We start from the raw sequence: 15,265 nt of genomic DNA, 5'->3' as shown, positions 1-15,265 counted from the left end.
CTTATTTATTCATGAGAAACACAGAGAGAGCAGAGACACAGGCAGAGGGAGAAGCAGGCTCCATGCAGGGAGCCTAATGCAGGACTCGATCCCTGGCCCCCAGATCACACCCTGAGCCGACGGCAGATGCTCAACTGCTGAACCACCCAGGAGCCCCAAATTTAACTCCTTTAGATACCTCTGTAACCAGTTTAATTCAGTTAGCATAATGTTGTGGCGTAATGCAGAACTCCCTTCTTTTTTAAGGCTGTATTGTATTCTACTGTGTGTATATACCACATTTTCTTTATCCATTCACCCATCCATGGACATTTTGGTTGTTTCCACAGCTTAGCTATTGTGAACTGTGCTACCAGAGAACTTATTTGCAATGTATAATTCAGGAGAATTATCACAGGGTCCCTCCCACCAGGTTCAACTATAGTTGCCAAACACATTGAGAAAAGAAGACCTAGCTTACAGAACGTGTTGAATTGCTCTTTATTCAAAGCCAGACACAAGACTGATACCAATCAAAGAAACTGAAATAAAAAGACCTACTTGTTGAGCTGGGAGTACTACCTGCCCAAGCATGAATAAGCAAATGCTTCATGTTAAAACAGTGAGGTCAGGAGACATTCAGGATCAAGCAGAAAGGGTAATAATTATATTTATACTCCCATTACATTAAACTTTGATCTGTAGAGATTCACAATGTTTACAGAGTATGCCTGCCTACAGTATACCTACTAACCGGGTGTATGCACTTAATGTGTCTGTCACGTCTTCCCTACCAAACTTTTAAAACCAAACTAAAAATTTTGTATGCCAAACCTGAAAAAGATACGCCAGAAAAAAAAAGTGATTAAAACTTCTATATGCTAACTGTATGACTATAAGATCACACCTACTTCCACCAGCCCTTCAATCTCTTAAAAAAAAAAAAAAAAAACACTAAACTAAGTTAAAGATTTGTTCAACTTTTGCTTATCTACCAACCAAGTGACCCTTGCTTTTTACAAGTTCTACTGGAATATAAGTATAACTCATGCCAAAACTACAACATAAGTGTTTGTAATATAAGCTTGTCAATAAAAAGAGATCTTTGCTGACCACCACAATGCCCTCAAACCAACAATGATCTTTATAAGATCAATGAGCTTTATAAGAAGCTAGGATAGTTGTACCCAATCACCTAACTCACAGCAATATCTCTGACATAATGCAAGAATTTAAAGATAATCCCTATAAAGTATAATATGGTAATATCTCCATCAATGATGAAAATGAGTTCCAGAAATATGCCGCCTTATCAGGAACTTTGTTACAGAAGGACAAAGAGTTTCAGAGGGCAGGATCACATTTCAAAGATGCTATATGTTGGAAGGGCAATTCCTTCCTCGGTTTCCAATTCCAACCCACAAGATGCCCAGCTACTCCCTCTCTTCCTGAGACCCAATTGATCATCTTTCCTTGCCACTGCTTCTTTCAAAGAATCTACTCCAAGAATTTGTTCAAAATTTTCATAAACAGATGGGAAGAATGGGGGGGGATAGGCAAAATGGGTGAAGGGGAGTGGGAGATATTGGCTCTCAGTTACAGATAATTAAGTCACAAGAATAAAAGGTACTATATAGGAAATAATAGTCAAAGATACTCTAATAGTGTTGTATGGTGACAGATAGTAGTTACACTCATGGTGAGCATAGCCTAAAGCAGAGAGATGCTGAATCACTATGTTAAACACCTGAAACTAATGAAACATTGTGTCAACTATACTAAGTCTAAAAAACTTAAAAAATAATGATGAAAAAGTTCTAAATACTGTGAGAATTACTAAAATGTGACATGGAGACAAAAGAACGCAAATGCTATTAGAAAAATGGGGCTAAGACACTTGCTTGACATAGGATTGCCACAAACCTTCAACTTGTAAAGAAACACAGTATCTGTAAGGCACAATAAAGCAAGTGAAGCAAAATACGTGTGTATATACATGTGTGTTCATATCAGGTCATGATCCTGGGATCCTGGGATCGAGTTCTGCATTAGACTCCCTGTGGGGAGCCTGCTTCTCCCTCTGCCTATCCCTGTGTCTCTCATGAATAAATAAATAAAATCTTTTAAAATAAATAACATAAAACCACTCACTGAACACTGTGCTAAGTACTTTGCATGCTCTCTTTTTCACTTCCCCCTCAATTCCATGAGGAGGATACACCATTAGCCCTCTACTACAAATGTAGGAGAGAAGTTGGCCGAGGACATGGTAGCAAAAATTTAACCCCAGGTCAGACTATAAACCCAATCTCCTTCCACTCACACTTCCACTCTTCTAAGTTCTTTTATCTTTTTAATGGTTACAAATCACTCAAATCCTTCTCAGCTGATCCTGTAACATAGCATCTGTCTTGAGCAGATGAATGCTTGAATGCTCTTTGCTCTCCTTCTCAGGCCCATCAACCTCTTTTAAGTTAATAAACTAAGAGCCTACAGTGCACAAGGTAGAGAAAATCAAAATATGTAAAGCACAGTCTTCATCTTCAAAATATTCTTATGGACCCCTAGGAACTAGGAGTAAACTACCACACCACTATTAAAATTAGTAAACTACCGGGATGCCTGGGTGGCTCAGTAGTTGAGCATCTGCCTTTGGCTCAAGTCATGATCCCAGGGTCCTGGGATCAAGTCCTGCATCAGGCTCCCCACAGTGAGCCTGCTTCTCCATCTGCCTATGTCTCTACCTCTCTGTGTCTGTCATGAATAAACTCTTAAAAAAAAAAAAACTTAGTAAACTACTATTAAGAATGGACGCTTCTATAAGGAAATACCATCAAACATCAGAAAAGTTCGATTTTCAAGTAAAACAGATATCACTCATTTAAAGGACCAAAACTTTTCTTAAAGTTAAACACCTCAGGGGTGCCTGGCTGGCTCAGTCAGAAGAGCATGCAACTCTTGATCTCAGGGTTGTGAGTTAGAGCCCCAAATCAGGTATAGAATACTTAAAAACTTAGAAAATAAATTATGCATCTTAGATAAAAAAATATTTTTACCTTAAGTATAAAACACAGTATAACAATAAAAAGACTTAACATTGAGAGGCACCAGCGTGGCTCAGTGGGTTGGGCATCCAACTCTTGATTTTGGCTCAGGTTGTGATCTCAGGGTTGTGAGATTGGGCCTGGTGATGGGCTCCCAGCTCAGGAGTCCGCTTGAGATTCTCTCCCTCTCCCTCTGTACTCCTCTCCCAAGCCATACATTTTCTAAACAAATCTTTTTTAAAAAATGTTAAAAAAAAAAAAAAAACAACCTAACGATTAAATTTACTAATGTGCAGAATATTTTACATACAGTTAGAATTTAGTCTTCACCAAAACCCTGTACTACCAATGGCCCCATTTTAAAAGAATAGAACATTAAGCAGAGTATCCAAGTTATTTGCCCTAAGTCATACAATTAGTAAATGGTAGGGGTCATGATTAATATGCAGCATGTACTTGTCTATTTAGCCTGGTGATACACTTATCACTGATTCAAACATTTACTGTCCACCTACTACATGCATAACATTGTGTTGAGAAATAAGGGCAGTTAACAAGATAAGGTATTCATGAAGCTTACCTTCTGGTTAAAAAACAGATAAATAAGAAAGTAAATGAGATAATTACAGATTGTATAAAATATTCTAAAGGAGGGACGCCTGGATGGCTCAGCGGTTGAGTGTCTACCTTCGGCTCAGGTCGTGATCCCGGGGTCCCGGGATCGAGTCCCACGTCGGGATCCCTGCATGGAGCCTGCTTCTCCCTCCTCCTGTGTCTCTGCCTCCCTCTCTCTCTCTCTCTCTCTCTCTCTCATGAATAAATAAATAAAATCTTTTAAAAAATATATCTAAAGGAAATCTGGAAGGTGGTGTGAGAAAGTAACTTGGAAAGGCTTACCTGTTATGGCCTCTTGTAGTTTTGTTCTCAGATTGTTCCCACACAAGCTGGCCAGACAGCCAAGCTGGGGGCCAGAAAAGCAGGCAGAGAGAAGACCGACCTCTCCTAGTGAAGATGATCAGAAAAGTGGCAGGGAGAAGCCCTAGTGTCATGTTTTCACAAATGTGTTGGCATTTTTCCACAAACCCTCATGAGACAGTGTTCTTTCTACTGAATAATACCGTGCCTAAGAGGACATCACCTTTGCCTGATGATTGTGGTTTCACAGCACCTTTTTAAAATCTCAACAAGTGTCTGTATACATTAACTCATCTAGCATTACAAAAGGCAACCTAATTTTAAACTGAACTTAAACCACATTATTCAACTCAGATGATACACAATTTCCAAAAGCAAATTATTGGGTTTGTTTTAAATACAGGTCCCACACGGGCTTCAACAAATTAGAAAATTATTTCAAAGAAACAGACTCATACCAGGTTTAACATGCTGAGTAGTCCCAATCCTATTTTTAGAAAGACAACACTCCTCATGTGCAACTTTTTCCAAATGATACTAACAAGGTCAAGGATCGTACCCTATCTAAAAACAAGAGGTATACAACACAGCTAGGATCTCTGATCATGGCTTACTACAAGTGGTGTGACCTGAAGGATTGATTTGTGTATTTTGCGTAGGTCTTTATGTTTATAGATTTTATATTTAAAATATTCCTGTTACTGTATTTATTGTTCTCATGTATTTGTTTTCACTCCATCCATTCATATTTTTTATATGGTAGTGTTGCATTGTACTGACAGCCTTTAAAAAAAAAAAAAAAAGTGGGGGGAATCCCTGGTGGCTCAGCGGTTTGGCGCCTGCCTTTGGCCCAGAGTGTGATCCTGGAGTCCCGGGACGGAGTCCCACATCGGGCAACCTGCATGGAGCCTGCTTCTCCCTCTGCCTGTGTCTCTGCCTCTCTCTCTATGTCTCTCATGAATAAATAAAAAAAAAACTTTAAAAATAAATAAATAAATAAAAATTAAAAAAAAAAAAGTGCTTCAGGTTTTACCAGCATTTCACATTCACTGGATAATCTGAGCTCCAGAACAACCTGTGAAGAAATATGTCAGTAAAAGTATCATCTTCCCCTCTGCACAGTGGTAGGATTGGAGCTCAGAAAAGGTTAGGGAAGCCTGCACAGTACTTGGCAAGGGCAGGGCCCTGACCAGGCCTTCAGACTCTTTGTTCACGCTTTTCTCCCCACAGGATGCTACTAATTTAATACTTGAACTTTTCATGTGTCTCTCTTCACCAAACCTGGACTGTAACTAAGAGTCATACCCCTGCTGCTCTGCCAACACTCTTGCGTGCCCAAATGCAACCGGAACTCCAGTACTTTTCAGTAAACATCAACACGAGCACACGTCTCAGTCAGGACACTATTCAACGCTGGGTTTGCTCCACTGCACAAAACTTGTTAGAATACACGGCGGCCTTGAAGCATAAAAGCTTAATGGAACGGACTTTTTTCACTCGGTGGGAAATTCAGTAAATGAGAAGGGTGGCTCACAGCACTAACTCACGGCTTTCCAGATTAATAATTCTGGAGGCCACCGCAAAAGACTGGATTACAGACCCCCATTCATGCCCACACCCGAAGGTGCTTAGTGTCAAAGAGAGGTAGTGAAACACAGGGAGAGGTGGGGCCGGAGTGGGCTCTCCTGTCGGCGACCCCGGGGCAGGGGTCTCCTCCGACGCCGCCTCCCGCCGGGACCCGAGGGACGAGCCGGCCGCGCAACGCCCCGCACGGCTGGGCTGCCCCCGCCCGCCCCGGGCGCCCCCACCTGTCCGGGGCAGCCCGCACACCTTCCGGCCGCAGCGAGGGCAGAAGATGCGCGGCGGGAGCCCGCCCCTCGGCGCGGGGCTGCCCCGGCCGCGTCGGCTTCCGCCCCCCGCCCACATGGCCGCTGCAGACCGCGCCCGCGTCCGAGGGGCCCGAGAGCGCCGCAGGCGGGAGGGGGCGGCGGCGCTGCGGCTGGGGGCGGGGGGAGGAAGCGCGGCCGGCGGGCCGGGGAGGGGGAAGAGGAGGAGCGCGCCCCGACCGGCCGCGAGGGCAGGCGGCAAGGGGAGGACGTCCGCCGGCGGCGGCGCCGCGGGGCAGCGGGCGTCTACCTGGGAGCAGAAGTACGAGCCCTGGATGCCCAGCTTGATGCAGGTAGGACACTGGAGCTTGGCCTCGCTGCTGCAGCCGTCCGTCTCGCACACCCGCGTCTCCACGGCCGCCATGCTGCCTGGCTGCTGGAGGAGCGCCTCACCGAGGAAGAGGAGGAGGGGGAGGAGGGAGGGCAGAGGAGGGGACAGAGGCCGAGGCGGGGGAGGAGCTCGGCCCGCCGGGCCTGGGCGCGGAAGCAGGAGGAGCGCCCGACCGGCCCGGACCACGCTGCGCGCCCCGCCCCCGCCCCGCGCGCGCAACTGGCGCCCCGCCCCGCCCCTCGCCCCGCCCCGCCCCTCGCCCCGCCCCTCGCCCCGCCCCTCGCCCCGCCCATCGCCCCGCCCCCGCCGCCGCCCCGCCTCCCCGCGCGCGGCGCGCACGTGGGGGCTGAGAGGCAGCGGGGCGGGCGCCTCCACCGGCTCCACGCGGACTAGCGCGCGTCCCGGGCGAGCGGAACCTCCCGGCGCCGGGAGGGCGAGGCCAGGTGCGGCCCCCGGGGAGGGGCCCCCACGTCCCGCGCTCTCCGTACCTAGATAGCGCGCGGCCGCGCCTTGGGATCGCAGGGTCCTCAATGTCCCCCCACCCGCGAGCAGCTGCAAAGGACACCTCGCTCCTCTGCGTTGGTCCACCCGGCAGCTCCTTGGAAGAGGAAAGTGATTCCCTTTTCAAAGTTGTGTTTCTCTCGGGTAGTGTCGGCTCTGAGGCCTAAGGACCACCACTCAGTCATTCACAAAAAGGGGAGCCCGAGAGCTGTCAGGAGGAGCTGGGCTGAGATTTGCATCAGCACCACCCCCCCCCCCCCCCCCCCGTGCCTGATGTTTTCTCACACTACCTCCCCCACTCACGATGTACAATGCTAGTAACACAACAACTACTGGATATTAAAAAAAAAAAAAAAAAAAAAGCAATCATCTTCTCTGTTATCCGAGCTGATTGTTCGAAAGGTGAATAGGGGAGAATTCTGTTAACCGTGAAACATCAGGGTTGAAAGGAGCTTTAGAGGTCATCTGATGCAACTTGTTGCCTAAATCTCTTCAACTAAATCCCAGATCTGCCATTTTCTAACTTGTGCTCGAATACCTCCTGCCACCAGGGAAGGGAGAGGAACCAATACTTGCTGATCATCAGCTAAGTGTTGTGAACTCCGTGTTAATCTAATCCGTAATTTTTTTTTTGATCTTACGTATTTGATAGAGGAGAAAGACTCTTTTCAATAAATTTTGCTGTCTAAGCAATACAGATAAATAATGTAATAAAATCAAATACATTTTTTTAAAGATTTTATTTATATATTTGAGACAAAGGAAGAAAAGAGCAGAGGGGGTGGGGACAGAGGGAGAGGGGGAGAGAGGAGCAGGGATACAGGGCTCAATCCTAGGACCCTGGGATCCTGACCTGAGTGGAAGGCAGTTGCATAATGGACTGAGCCACCCAGGTGACCTCAAATACATTTTTTCCCTCAAATACATTTTTTTGTAAAGAATTTATTTATTTATGCATGAGAGACATAAAGAGAGAGAGAGAGAGAGAGGCAGAGACACAGGCAGAGGGAGAAGCAGGCTCCATGCAGGGAGCCTGACGGGGGACTCAATCCCAGGTCTCCAGGATCAGGCCCTGGACTGAAGGCGGCACTAAACCGCTGAGCCAACCGGGCTGCCCCCTCAAATACATTTTTAAAAGTTACACCTAAGCAAGAAGAACTCAACTACTAAATATATATGTGTATAGATGCAAGTGCGTTATATGATACATATGTGTATACGTATATATAAAATATTTTTTTAACAAAAACTGGACCATTCCAGGCAGAATCTTTACATGCTTTCTTCAGTTATTGCATCGTGAACTTCCTTTACTGTCATTAAATACAGTATAATTTAATTTATTATTGATTTAATTATTAAATCATTGAAATTTTGACTTAATTATAATAAAATGTACCACATAATTTTAATGTCTGCATAATATTCTACTGTACGGATAATTTGCTGGACCAAGTTCACTAATAATAAACACTTAAGTTATTTATAATTGTTATATATTATAAGCAAGGCTTCAGTGAATACCCTTTTAGCTAGAACTTTGTGTACATCCTTACTTACTTGGCATATATATATATATATATATATATTTTTTTTTTTTTTTTTTAAGTAGGCTCCATATGGAGCATGGAACCCAACATGGAACTCAAACTCACAACCCCAGACCAAGGCCTAAGCTGAGACCAAGAGTGAGATGCTTAACCTATTGGGCCACCCAGGTCTCCGGAAGATATATTCTTAAAAATGGAATTACTTCATCAAAGTAAAAAATTTGTCAAATTTTCCTTTAAAAAGCATATACAAATTTATAATCTGGTCAGAACTAGTCTGACATATTATTTCCTGAGACTTTACTAGTGCTGGTTATTATCTATTTTTGATACTTGTCATTTTGATAAATGGAAAATTGTATCTTTTTGATAATAAGGCTGAACATTTTTCTCTAATTATTAACATTTGTATGTTTTCCCCTATGTGTTTGCTATTATTTGTCCATTTTTCTTTTTTTCAGAATAGTACTTAAAAAAGAAAAAATCAAGACAAATTGACCACATTACAATTACCTAAACACATCAATGCTTCATTTGCCATGGTTACCATCAGTCCTTATCCATAGGCATATTCAGTGTTCACATATTTGCAGTTATTGATAAAACTTTTTATTCTACATTTTCACATAAGATTATGCCATGGATTCATCTTAGATTTAGGAAAAACACAAAGTACTATTCCTTTTCTACCTGACAGCTCTATATCTGTTTGAGATTGTCATGTCTTATGGTTTGTCAGTCTTAACTGCATCCCCTTATATCTTGTAGTATGTTTAGCTCCCTTGCAATCTTTTTCCATCCAATCTGGAGGAATTCCAGTTTGTTGTCCCCTGATAGGTTGTGTTCAGATTAAGCTAAACAAATAGAGGAACAGGAATTATTGAAAATTCTAGTCGAAAAGACCCCAGGGTTCTTCTCAGGCTAGGAAAGACTGGAAAAGCAGGAGACTCCTGCTTTTGCTGGCTATCTGCTCTGGAAGCTGCTCTGTCCTTCCACCTTTGGAAAAGCAATGCTGTGGGGCAATTAAGAGCACTGATGTTGCATTAAGATAGGCAGACCTGGGCTGAAACCTCTACCTCCAACTCTCCTTCCTTAATCATGTTTCCATGAGCCACTTATTTTTTTTTAATATTTTATTTATTCATGAGACACACACACATACACAGAGAGAGAGAGAGAGAGGCAGAGACACAGGCAGAGGGAGAAGCAGGCTCCAAGCAGGGAGCCCGACGTGGGACTGGACCCCGGGTCTCCAGGATCACACCCTGGGCTGAAGGCGGCACAGCCACCCAGGCTGCCCCTCTATGAGCCACTTATTTAAGCTTACTTTCCATATCTACAAAATGCAGGCTAGAGTAACCTACCCATAGAGTTTTGCGATGCTCACATTGGAAAGATTTTATGAAGTGCTTAGGAATCCCATAAGTGATACTTAGCCTTGTCATTGGCTTCTCCTTCCTTGGTCCTCCTCACCCCCCACAAAACAAGCTGTTGAGTGACATAAACTCCCTAAGACCACCTTTCTAGCTATTCTTAAAATAATTATCCAGATCTCTTTTGTTTAACCATAAAAAAGTGACAAAATAGGAGATTTTTACAAAATTATGTCAGAGTCCCTGTTTTATTCTTCTCTTCCTTCTGAGATTTTAACTCAAAGTCCCCATTGGACATTTATTCTTGTTTTAATTCCTGTGGGCAAAGTTCAGCCAACCCACTTCCAGAAGGAAGAAGGGACTTTAGAATCTCAGTGAGAATTTGGCATTTATAAAGAATCTTTTTGGGGCACCTAGGTGGCTCAGTTGGTAAAGCATCTGCCTTCCACTCAGGTCATGATCCCACGACCCAACGTCCAGGCTCCCTGCTAAGTGGGGAGTCAGCTTCCCTCTACCCCTCCTCCTGGTCATTCTCCCTCTTTCTCTCTCTCTCTTTCTCAAATAATCTTTAAAATATAGGTATCACTCAACTGTAAAGAAAAAAAAAATCCTTTTGTACTTGTTTCCTGGGACTTCTGCAGAAAGAGAAGCACTTTTGAGATTATGTCTAAGTCCAAAGCCATCTCTCCAACTAGCTACTATATTTCCAGTGTCCATGGACATTTCAAATCCAACTTGGCCAAAAGGACCAATTAATCTTCTATTTAGCCACTTTTGCCCTTTAAATCTGCTTTTTCTCCTAAATTCTTTGTCTGGCTTAGTGACATCCTTATCTACTCTTGTCTCCCAAATTAAAAATTAGGCCCTTTCTCTTCCTCATCCCCCCACATCAAATGAATCACTTGTGCTGTAGATTTTAGCCTCTAAATATTTTTTTAATGTGTTTTCTCTATTCTTATGGCTGCAGCTTTAGTTTAGGCCATTTTAAGCCTTTGCATAGACTATTACAGTAGCTTCTTAACTGCCTTTAATCCATTGAATCTACCCTGCCATCAAGCTGATTGTTCTCCGAGATAAATCTGATCATGGCTTTCCACTGCTTAAAATCCTTCACTAATATGGGGCTTGGAGAGCTGGAGCCAGGGTCAAAAGTTGGCCAGAGCCTGCAGAGTTGCTGGCAAGTAAATAGTCAGGACTAAGGAGATCTGTGGACCACGAAGGCCAAAGCTAAGAACACAGTCAAAGAAATAGGGGATTTGGTACATAAAAGGGAAATGAGGGGCACCTGGATGGCTCAGTGGTTGAGCCTCTGCCTTTGGCTCAGGGCATGATCCCACGGTCCTGGGATAAAGTCCTGAATCAGGCTCTCTTCAGAGAGCCTGCTTCTGCCTCTGCCTCTCTCTCTGCCTCCCTGTGTCTCTCATGAATAAATAAATAAAATTAAAAAAAAAATATATATATATATATATAAAAGTTGAAGGCTAGGGTGAATCATGTGGTGGTGTATTGAAATTAGAAATATTGATGTGTGGGACGCCTGGGTGGCTCAGCAGTTGAGTGCCTGCCTTTGGCTCAGGGCGTGATCCTGGTCTGGGGATCGAGTCCTGCATCGGGCTCCCTGCATGGAGCCTGCTTCTCCCTCTGTCTGTATCTCTGCCTCTCTCCCTGTGTTTCTCATGAATAAATAAATAAAATCTTTACAAAGAAAAAGAAATATTGACGTGAACTCAAGGTTTTGATTAATAGATAGATATAATATGGACATGTGTATATGTAGGTATATGAAGTTCTGACCACTAAGGATACTTAGAGGCAATAAGCATGCTTAATTTTCAGATCTTGAAATACTATTCTGTACCAAATACTATTCTCTACTAAAAGGAATCAGATCTCCTTGGAGAGCTGGCTCATTCCAGAAGCAGAGCAGGGAAAGTACAAGTCTGGAAAGTCTCATTGTACCAGAACATAAGGTAGAGCACAAAAATTATGGAGACTAGAGGAAGGACACAGTAGCCAAGTTGAGGTATCTCCCACTGGCCAAACTGAATACAATTTGAACACCAGAATAAATAATGATAGTATGAAAAAAATAAATAAATAAATAAATAATGATAGTATGAGATGATAACCAACTGAAAAAAATAGTATTCCATGAGTCCTAACTGATAAAAATACATTAAATAAACAAGCAAATGAATGGGAAAAGTAAGCACTTCTTTACAACAGACTGTCAACTTAGAAATTGGAAAAAATCTGAGAGCTTTTATTCTAAGATGAGGAACAAGACAAGGATGTCCATGATCATCACTTTTGTTCAACATAGTACTAGAAGTCCAATTAGACAAGAAAAAGACATAAAAAGCATCCAAATTGGAAAGGAAGAAGTAAAACTTTCACTATTTGCAGATGACATGATACTATATATAGGAAATCCCAAAGACTACCAGCGATCTATTAGAACTGATAAATGCATTCAGTAAAATTACAAACTACAAAATTAATTACAGAAATCTGTACACTTCTATACACTAATAACAAAGTAGCAGAAAGAGAAATTAAGAAAATAATCTCATTTACAATTGCACCAAAAAGAATAAAATACCTAGGAGTAAACTTAACCAAGAAGGTGGAAAGACCTATACTCTGAAACTTTAAGACTGAAAGAAATTGAAGAGGACACAAACAAATGGAAAGATATTCCATGCTCATGGATTGAAAGAATTAACATCACTAAAATGTTCATACTACCCAAAGCAATCTATAAATTCAATGCAATACCAATCAAAATACCAGTAGCATTGTTCACAGAATTAAAACAAATAATCCTAAAATTTATATACAGCCACAAAAAACTTTGAAGAGTCAATGCAATCAAGAAAGAACTGGAGATACCACAATCCCAGATTTCAAGATACATTACAAAGCTATAACAATCAAAACTGGTATATAATACTGGCACAAAAATAGACACATATGTCATTGGGAACAGGATAGAAAGTCTAGAAACAAATCCATACCTGTATGGTTAATTAATCTATGACAAAAAAAAGCAAGAATATACAATGGGGAAAAAACAGTCTCTTCAATAAATGTTGGGAAAACTGGACAGCTACATGCAAAAGAATGAAATTGGACCACTTTCTTACACCATACACAAAAATAAACACAATATGGATTAAAGACCAAAACGTGAGTCCTGAAACTATAAAATTAAAAGAAAATATAAGCAGTAATCTCTTGGATATCAGCTGTAGCAACATATTTATGGATATATCTCCTCAGGCAAGAGAAACAAAAACAAAAGTAAAGTATTGGGACTAAACCTACGTAAAACGTTTTTTGCACACCAAAGGAAACTATCAACAAAATAGAAAGGCAACTTACTGAATAAGAGAAGATATTTGCAAGTGATACATCTGATAAGGAGTTAATACCCAAAATATAGAAAGAATTTATACAACTCAACACCAAAAAAAAAAAAAAAAAAAAAAATGGGCAGAGAATCTGAATAGACATTTTTCCAAAGAGATGTACAGATGGCCAACAGACACATAAGAAGCTCAACATGACTAATCAGGGGAATGCAAATCAAAACCACAATGAGATATCACTCACACCTGTCTGAACGGCTAAAATAAAAAAACAAAGGTATTGGCACAGATGCAGGGTAAAAGGAGTCCTCATACACCGTTGGTGGGAATGCAAATTGATACAGCCATGGTGAAAACCTGTATGGGGGTTCCTCAAAAAATTAAAAAGATAAATACCATACATACCAGTAATTCCACTACTGAGTATTTATCCAAAGAAAACAAAAACACTAATTTGAAAGGATATATTCACCTCTATGTTTATTGCAGCATTACTTCACAGTAGCCAAAATATGGAAGCAATCCAAGTGTTCATGGATAGATGAATGGATAAAGGAGAGGTGGTATATGTATATGCAATGGAATATTAGCCACAAAAAGGGTGAGATCTTACCATTTGTAACAATATAGATGGACCTATAAGATATTATGGTAAGTGAAATAAGTCAAAGAAAGATTAATACTGTGTGATCATTTTATATGTGTACTCTAGAAAACAAAACAAATGAACAAATAAAATGCAGGAATAGAAAGAACAAACTGATGGTTGCCAAAGGGGATATTGGAGGGAAGGGGCAAAATGGATGAAAGGGAGTGATAAGTACAGCCTTCCAGTTATACAATGGGATAAAGTCATTGGGATCAAAGTACAGCATAGGGAATATAGACAAAGGTATTGAAATAGCTTTGTATGGTGACAGATGGTAGCTATGCTTGTAATGAGCATAATATAATGTATAGAGTTGTCAAATCACTATGTTGTACATCTGAAACTAATGTAACATTGTGTGTCAACTATACTTCAATTAAGAAATTAAAATAAAACTAGAAAAAATAAATAATGGAAAGAATAACAGAGCTAGAAAATCACCATACAGCAATCATTATAGCAGTGATTTATTCTGGCCAGAATCATCAACAGATGCTAAAATAAATGGACACTTTGACTAAGTGAAAGGTTCTTAAGGAACAGGATATTTCCATCATCTCAATTGAACTCCCTACAAAATATTTATTACTTAAAAAGACAAAATAGGGGTGCCTGGATGGCTCAGTCAGTTGAGCTTCTGACTCTTGATTTTGGCTCAGGTCATGGGATGGAGCCCTGCATCAGACTCCATGCTCAGCAGGGAGTCTCCTTGAGATTCTCTCTCTCCTTTGCCCTTTGCCCCTCCCTCCACTCACGTGTGCATGCATACATGCCCTTTCTTCCTCTCTCTAAAATAAATAAATCTTTAAAAAATAATAAAAAAGAAGAACTTCACAATGAGAAACCTTTCAGATACTCTCTTAACTGTGTTATCAAAGTTAAAATCACCAGTAATAAGACAAATTGACTTTGTGCACCTTCTGATATGAAACAATGAGAACACAATATATCTTCTGTGATGTTCTTGGCAGAAATGCATAATTGATTCTATTAGGAAACATCAGTCGAACCCAAACAGAAAACAATCTACGATATAAATGATCTGTGCTCTTCAAAATGTCAGTATCCCAAAGAGGAAGATTTAAAGAAGTCTCCCAGATTGAGAGACTAAAGAGACATGACAACTAAATGGAATGCCTAAACCTGGGCTGGATTTTGGATAAAAAGAAAAAAATGGTCTTGCCATAAAGGAAATACAAAGATAGTACTGTATCCTTAAGAATTTCCTGATTTTGACAGTTATATTGTAGTTACAGTATTGGTTCAGCATATATATGAATATATAATTATATATGTATATTCTGAGAGACAGAGAAAGTAAATAAGACATTTGTGGTAGAATGTTAGCAGTTAGGGAACCTGGGTATACCAGCCTTCTTTTTACAATTCTTGTAACTTTTCTCTAAGTTTGAAATTATTTCAGTATAAAAGAAGGTTTTGTAAGTTCTTTCTAGATGCTCATGACCTGCAGGATCAAGCCCAAACCTTTGTGTATACCCCTTGCCTAACTCATTGGTCTCATCTCTCATTACTTTTCATGCCATGGCCTTGACCCTTCAGCAATAACAAACCACTCTTGTTTCCCTAAACACACAATGCTATTTCATTCTTCCATGTTCTTATACATGCTGTTCTCTCTGCCTCAACTGCCTTTCCCTACTTAATT

At 41.3% G+C, this 15,265-nt stretch overlaps 2 protein-coding genes across 2 annotated transcripts in view; one reads left to right on the top strand and one right to left on the bottom strand.

Annotated features, from left to right (window-relative positions):
* The window catches only part of METAP1 (methionyl aminopeptidase 1), a 68,213-nt gene extending 61,880 nt beyond the window's left edge, over positions 1-6,333 (bottom strand). The window contains exon 1 of the mRNA XM_077882966.1: positions 6,075-6,333. Within this exon, the coding sequence (XP_077739092.1) occupies positions 6,075-6,188 (114 nt within the window). The 5' untranslated portion in view covers positions 6,189-6,333. The remainder of the gene's footprint in view (positions 1-6,074) is intronic.
* The window catches only part of EIF4E (eukaryotic translation initiation factor 4E), a 109,683-nt gene continuing 100,397 nt past the window's right edge, over positions 5,980-15,265 (top strand). The window contains exon 1 of the mRNA XM_077882976.1: positions 5,980-6,117. The gene's annotated coding sequence lies outside the window, so the exon portion shown is untranslated. The remainder of the gene's footprint in view (positions 6,118-15,265) is intronic.

Source organism: Canis aureus, chromosome 33 (assembly GCF_053574225.1).
Source record: "Canis aureus isolate CA01 chromosome 33, VMU_Caureus_v.1.0, whole genome shotgun sequence".
In the NCBI taxonomy this organism is placed as follows: Eukaryota; Metazoa; Chordata; class Mammalia; order Carnivora; family Canidae; genus Canis; species Canis aureus.
This window is presented reverse-complemented; position numbering and strand designations above follow the sequence as displayed.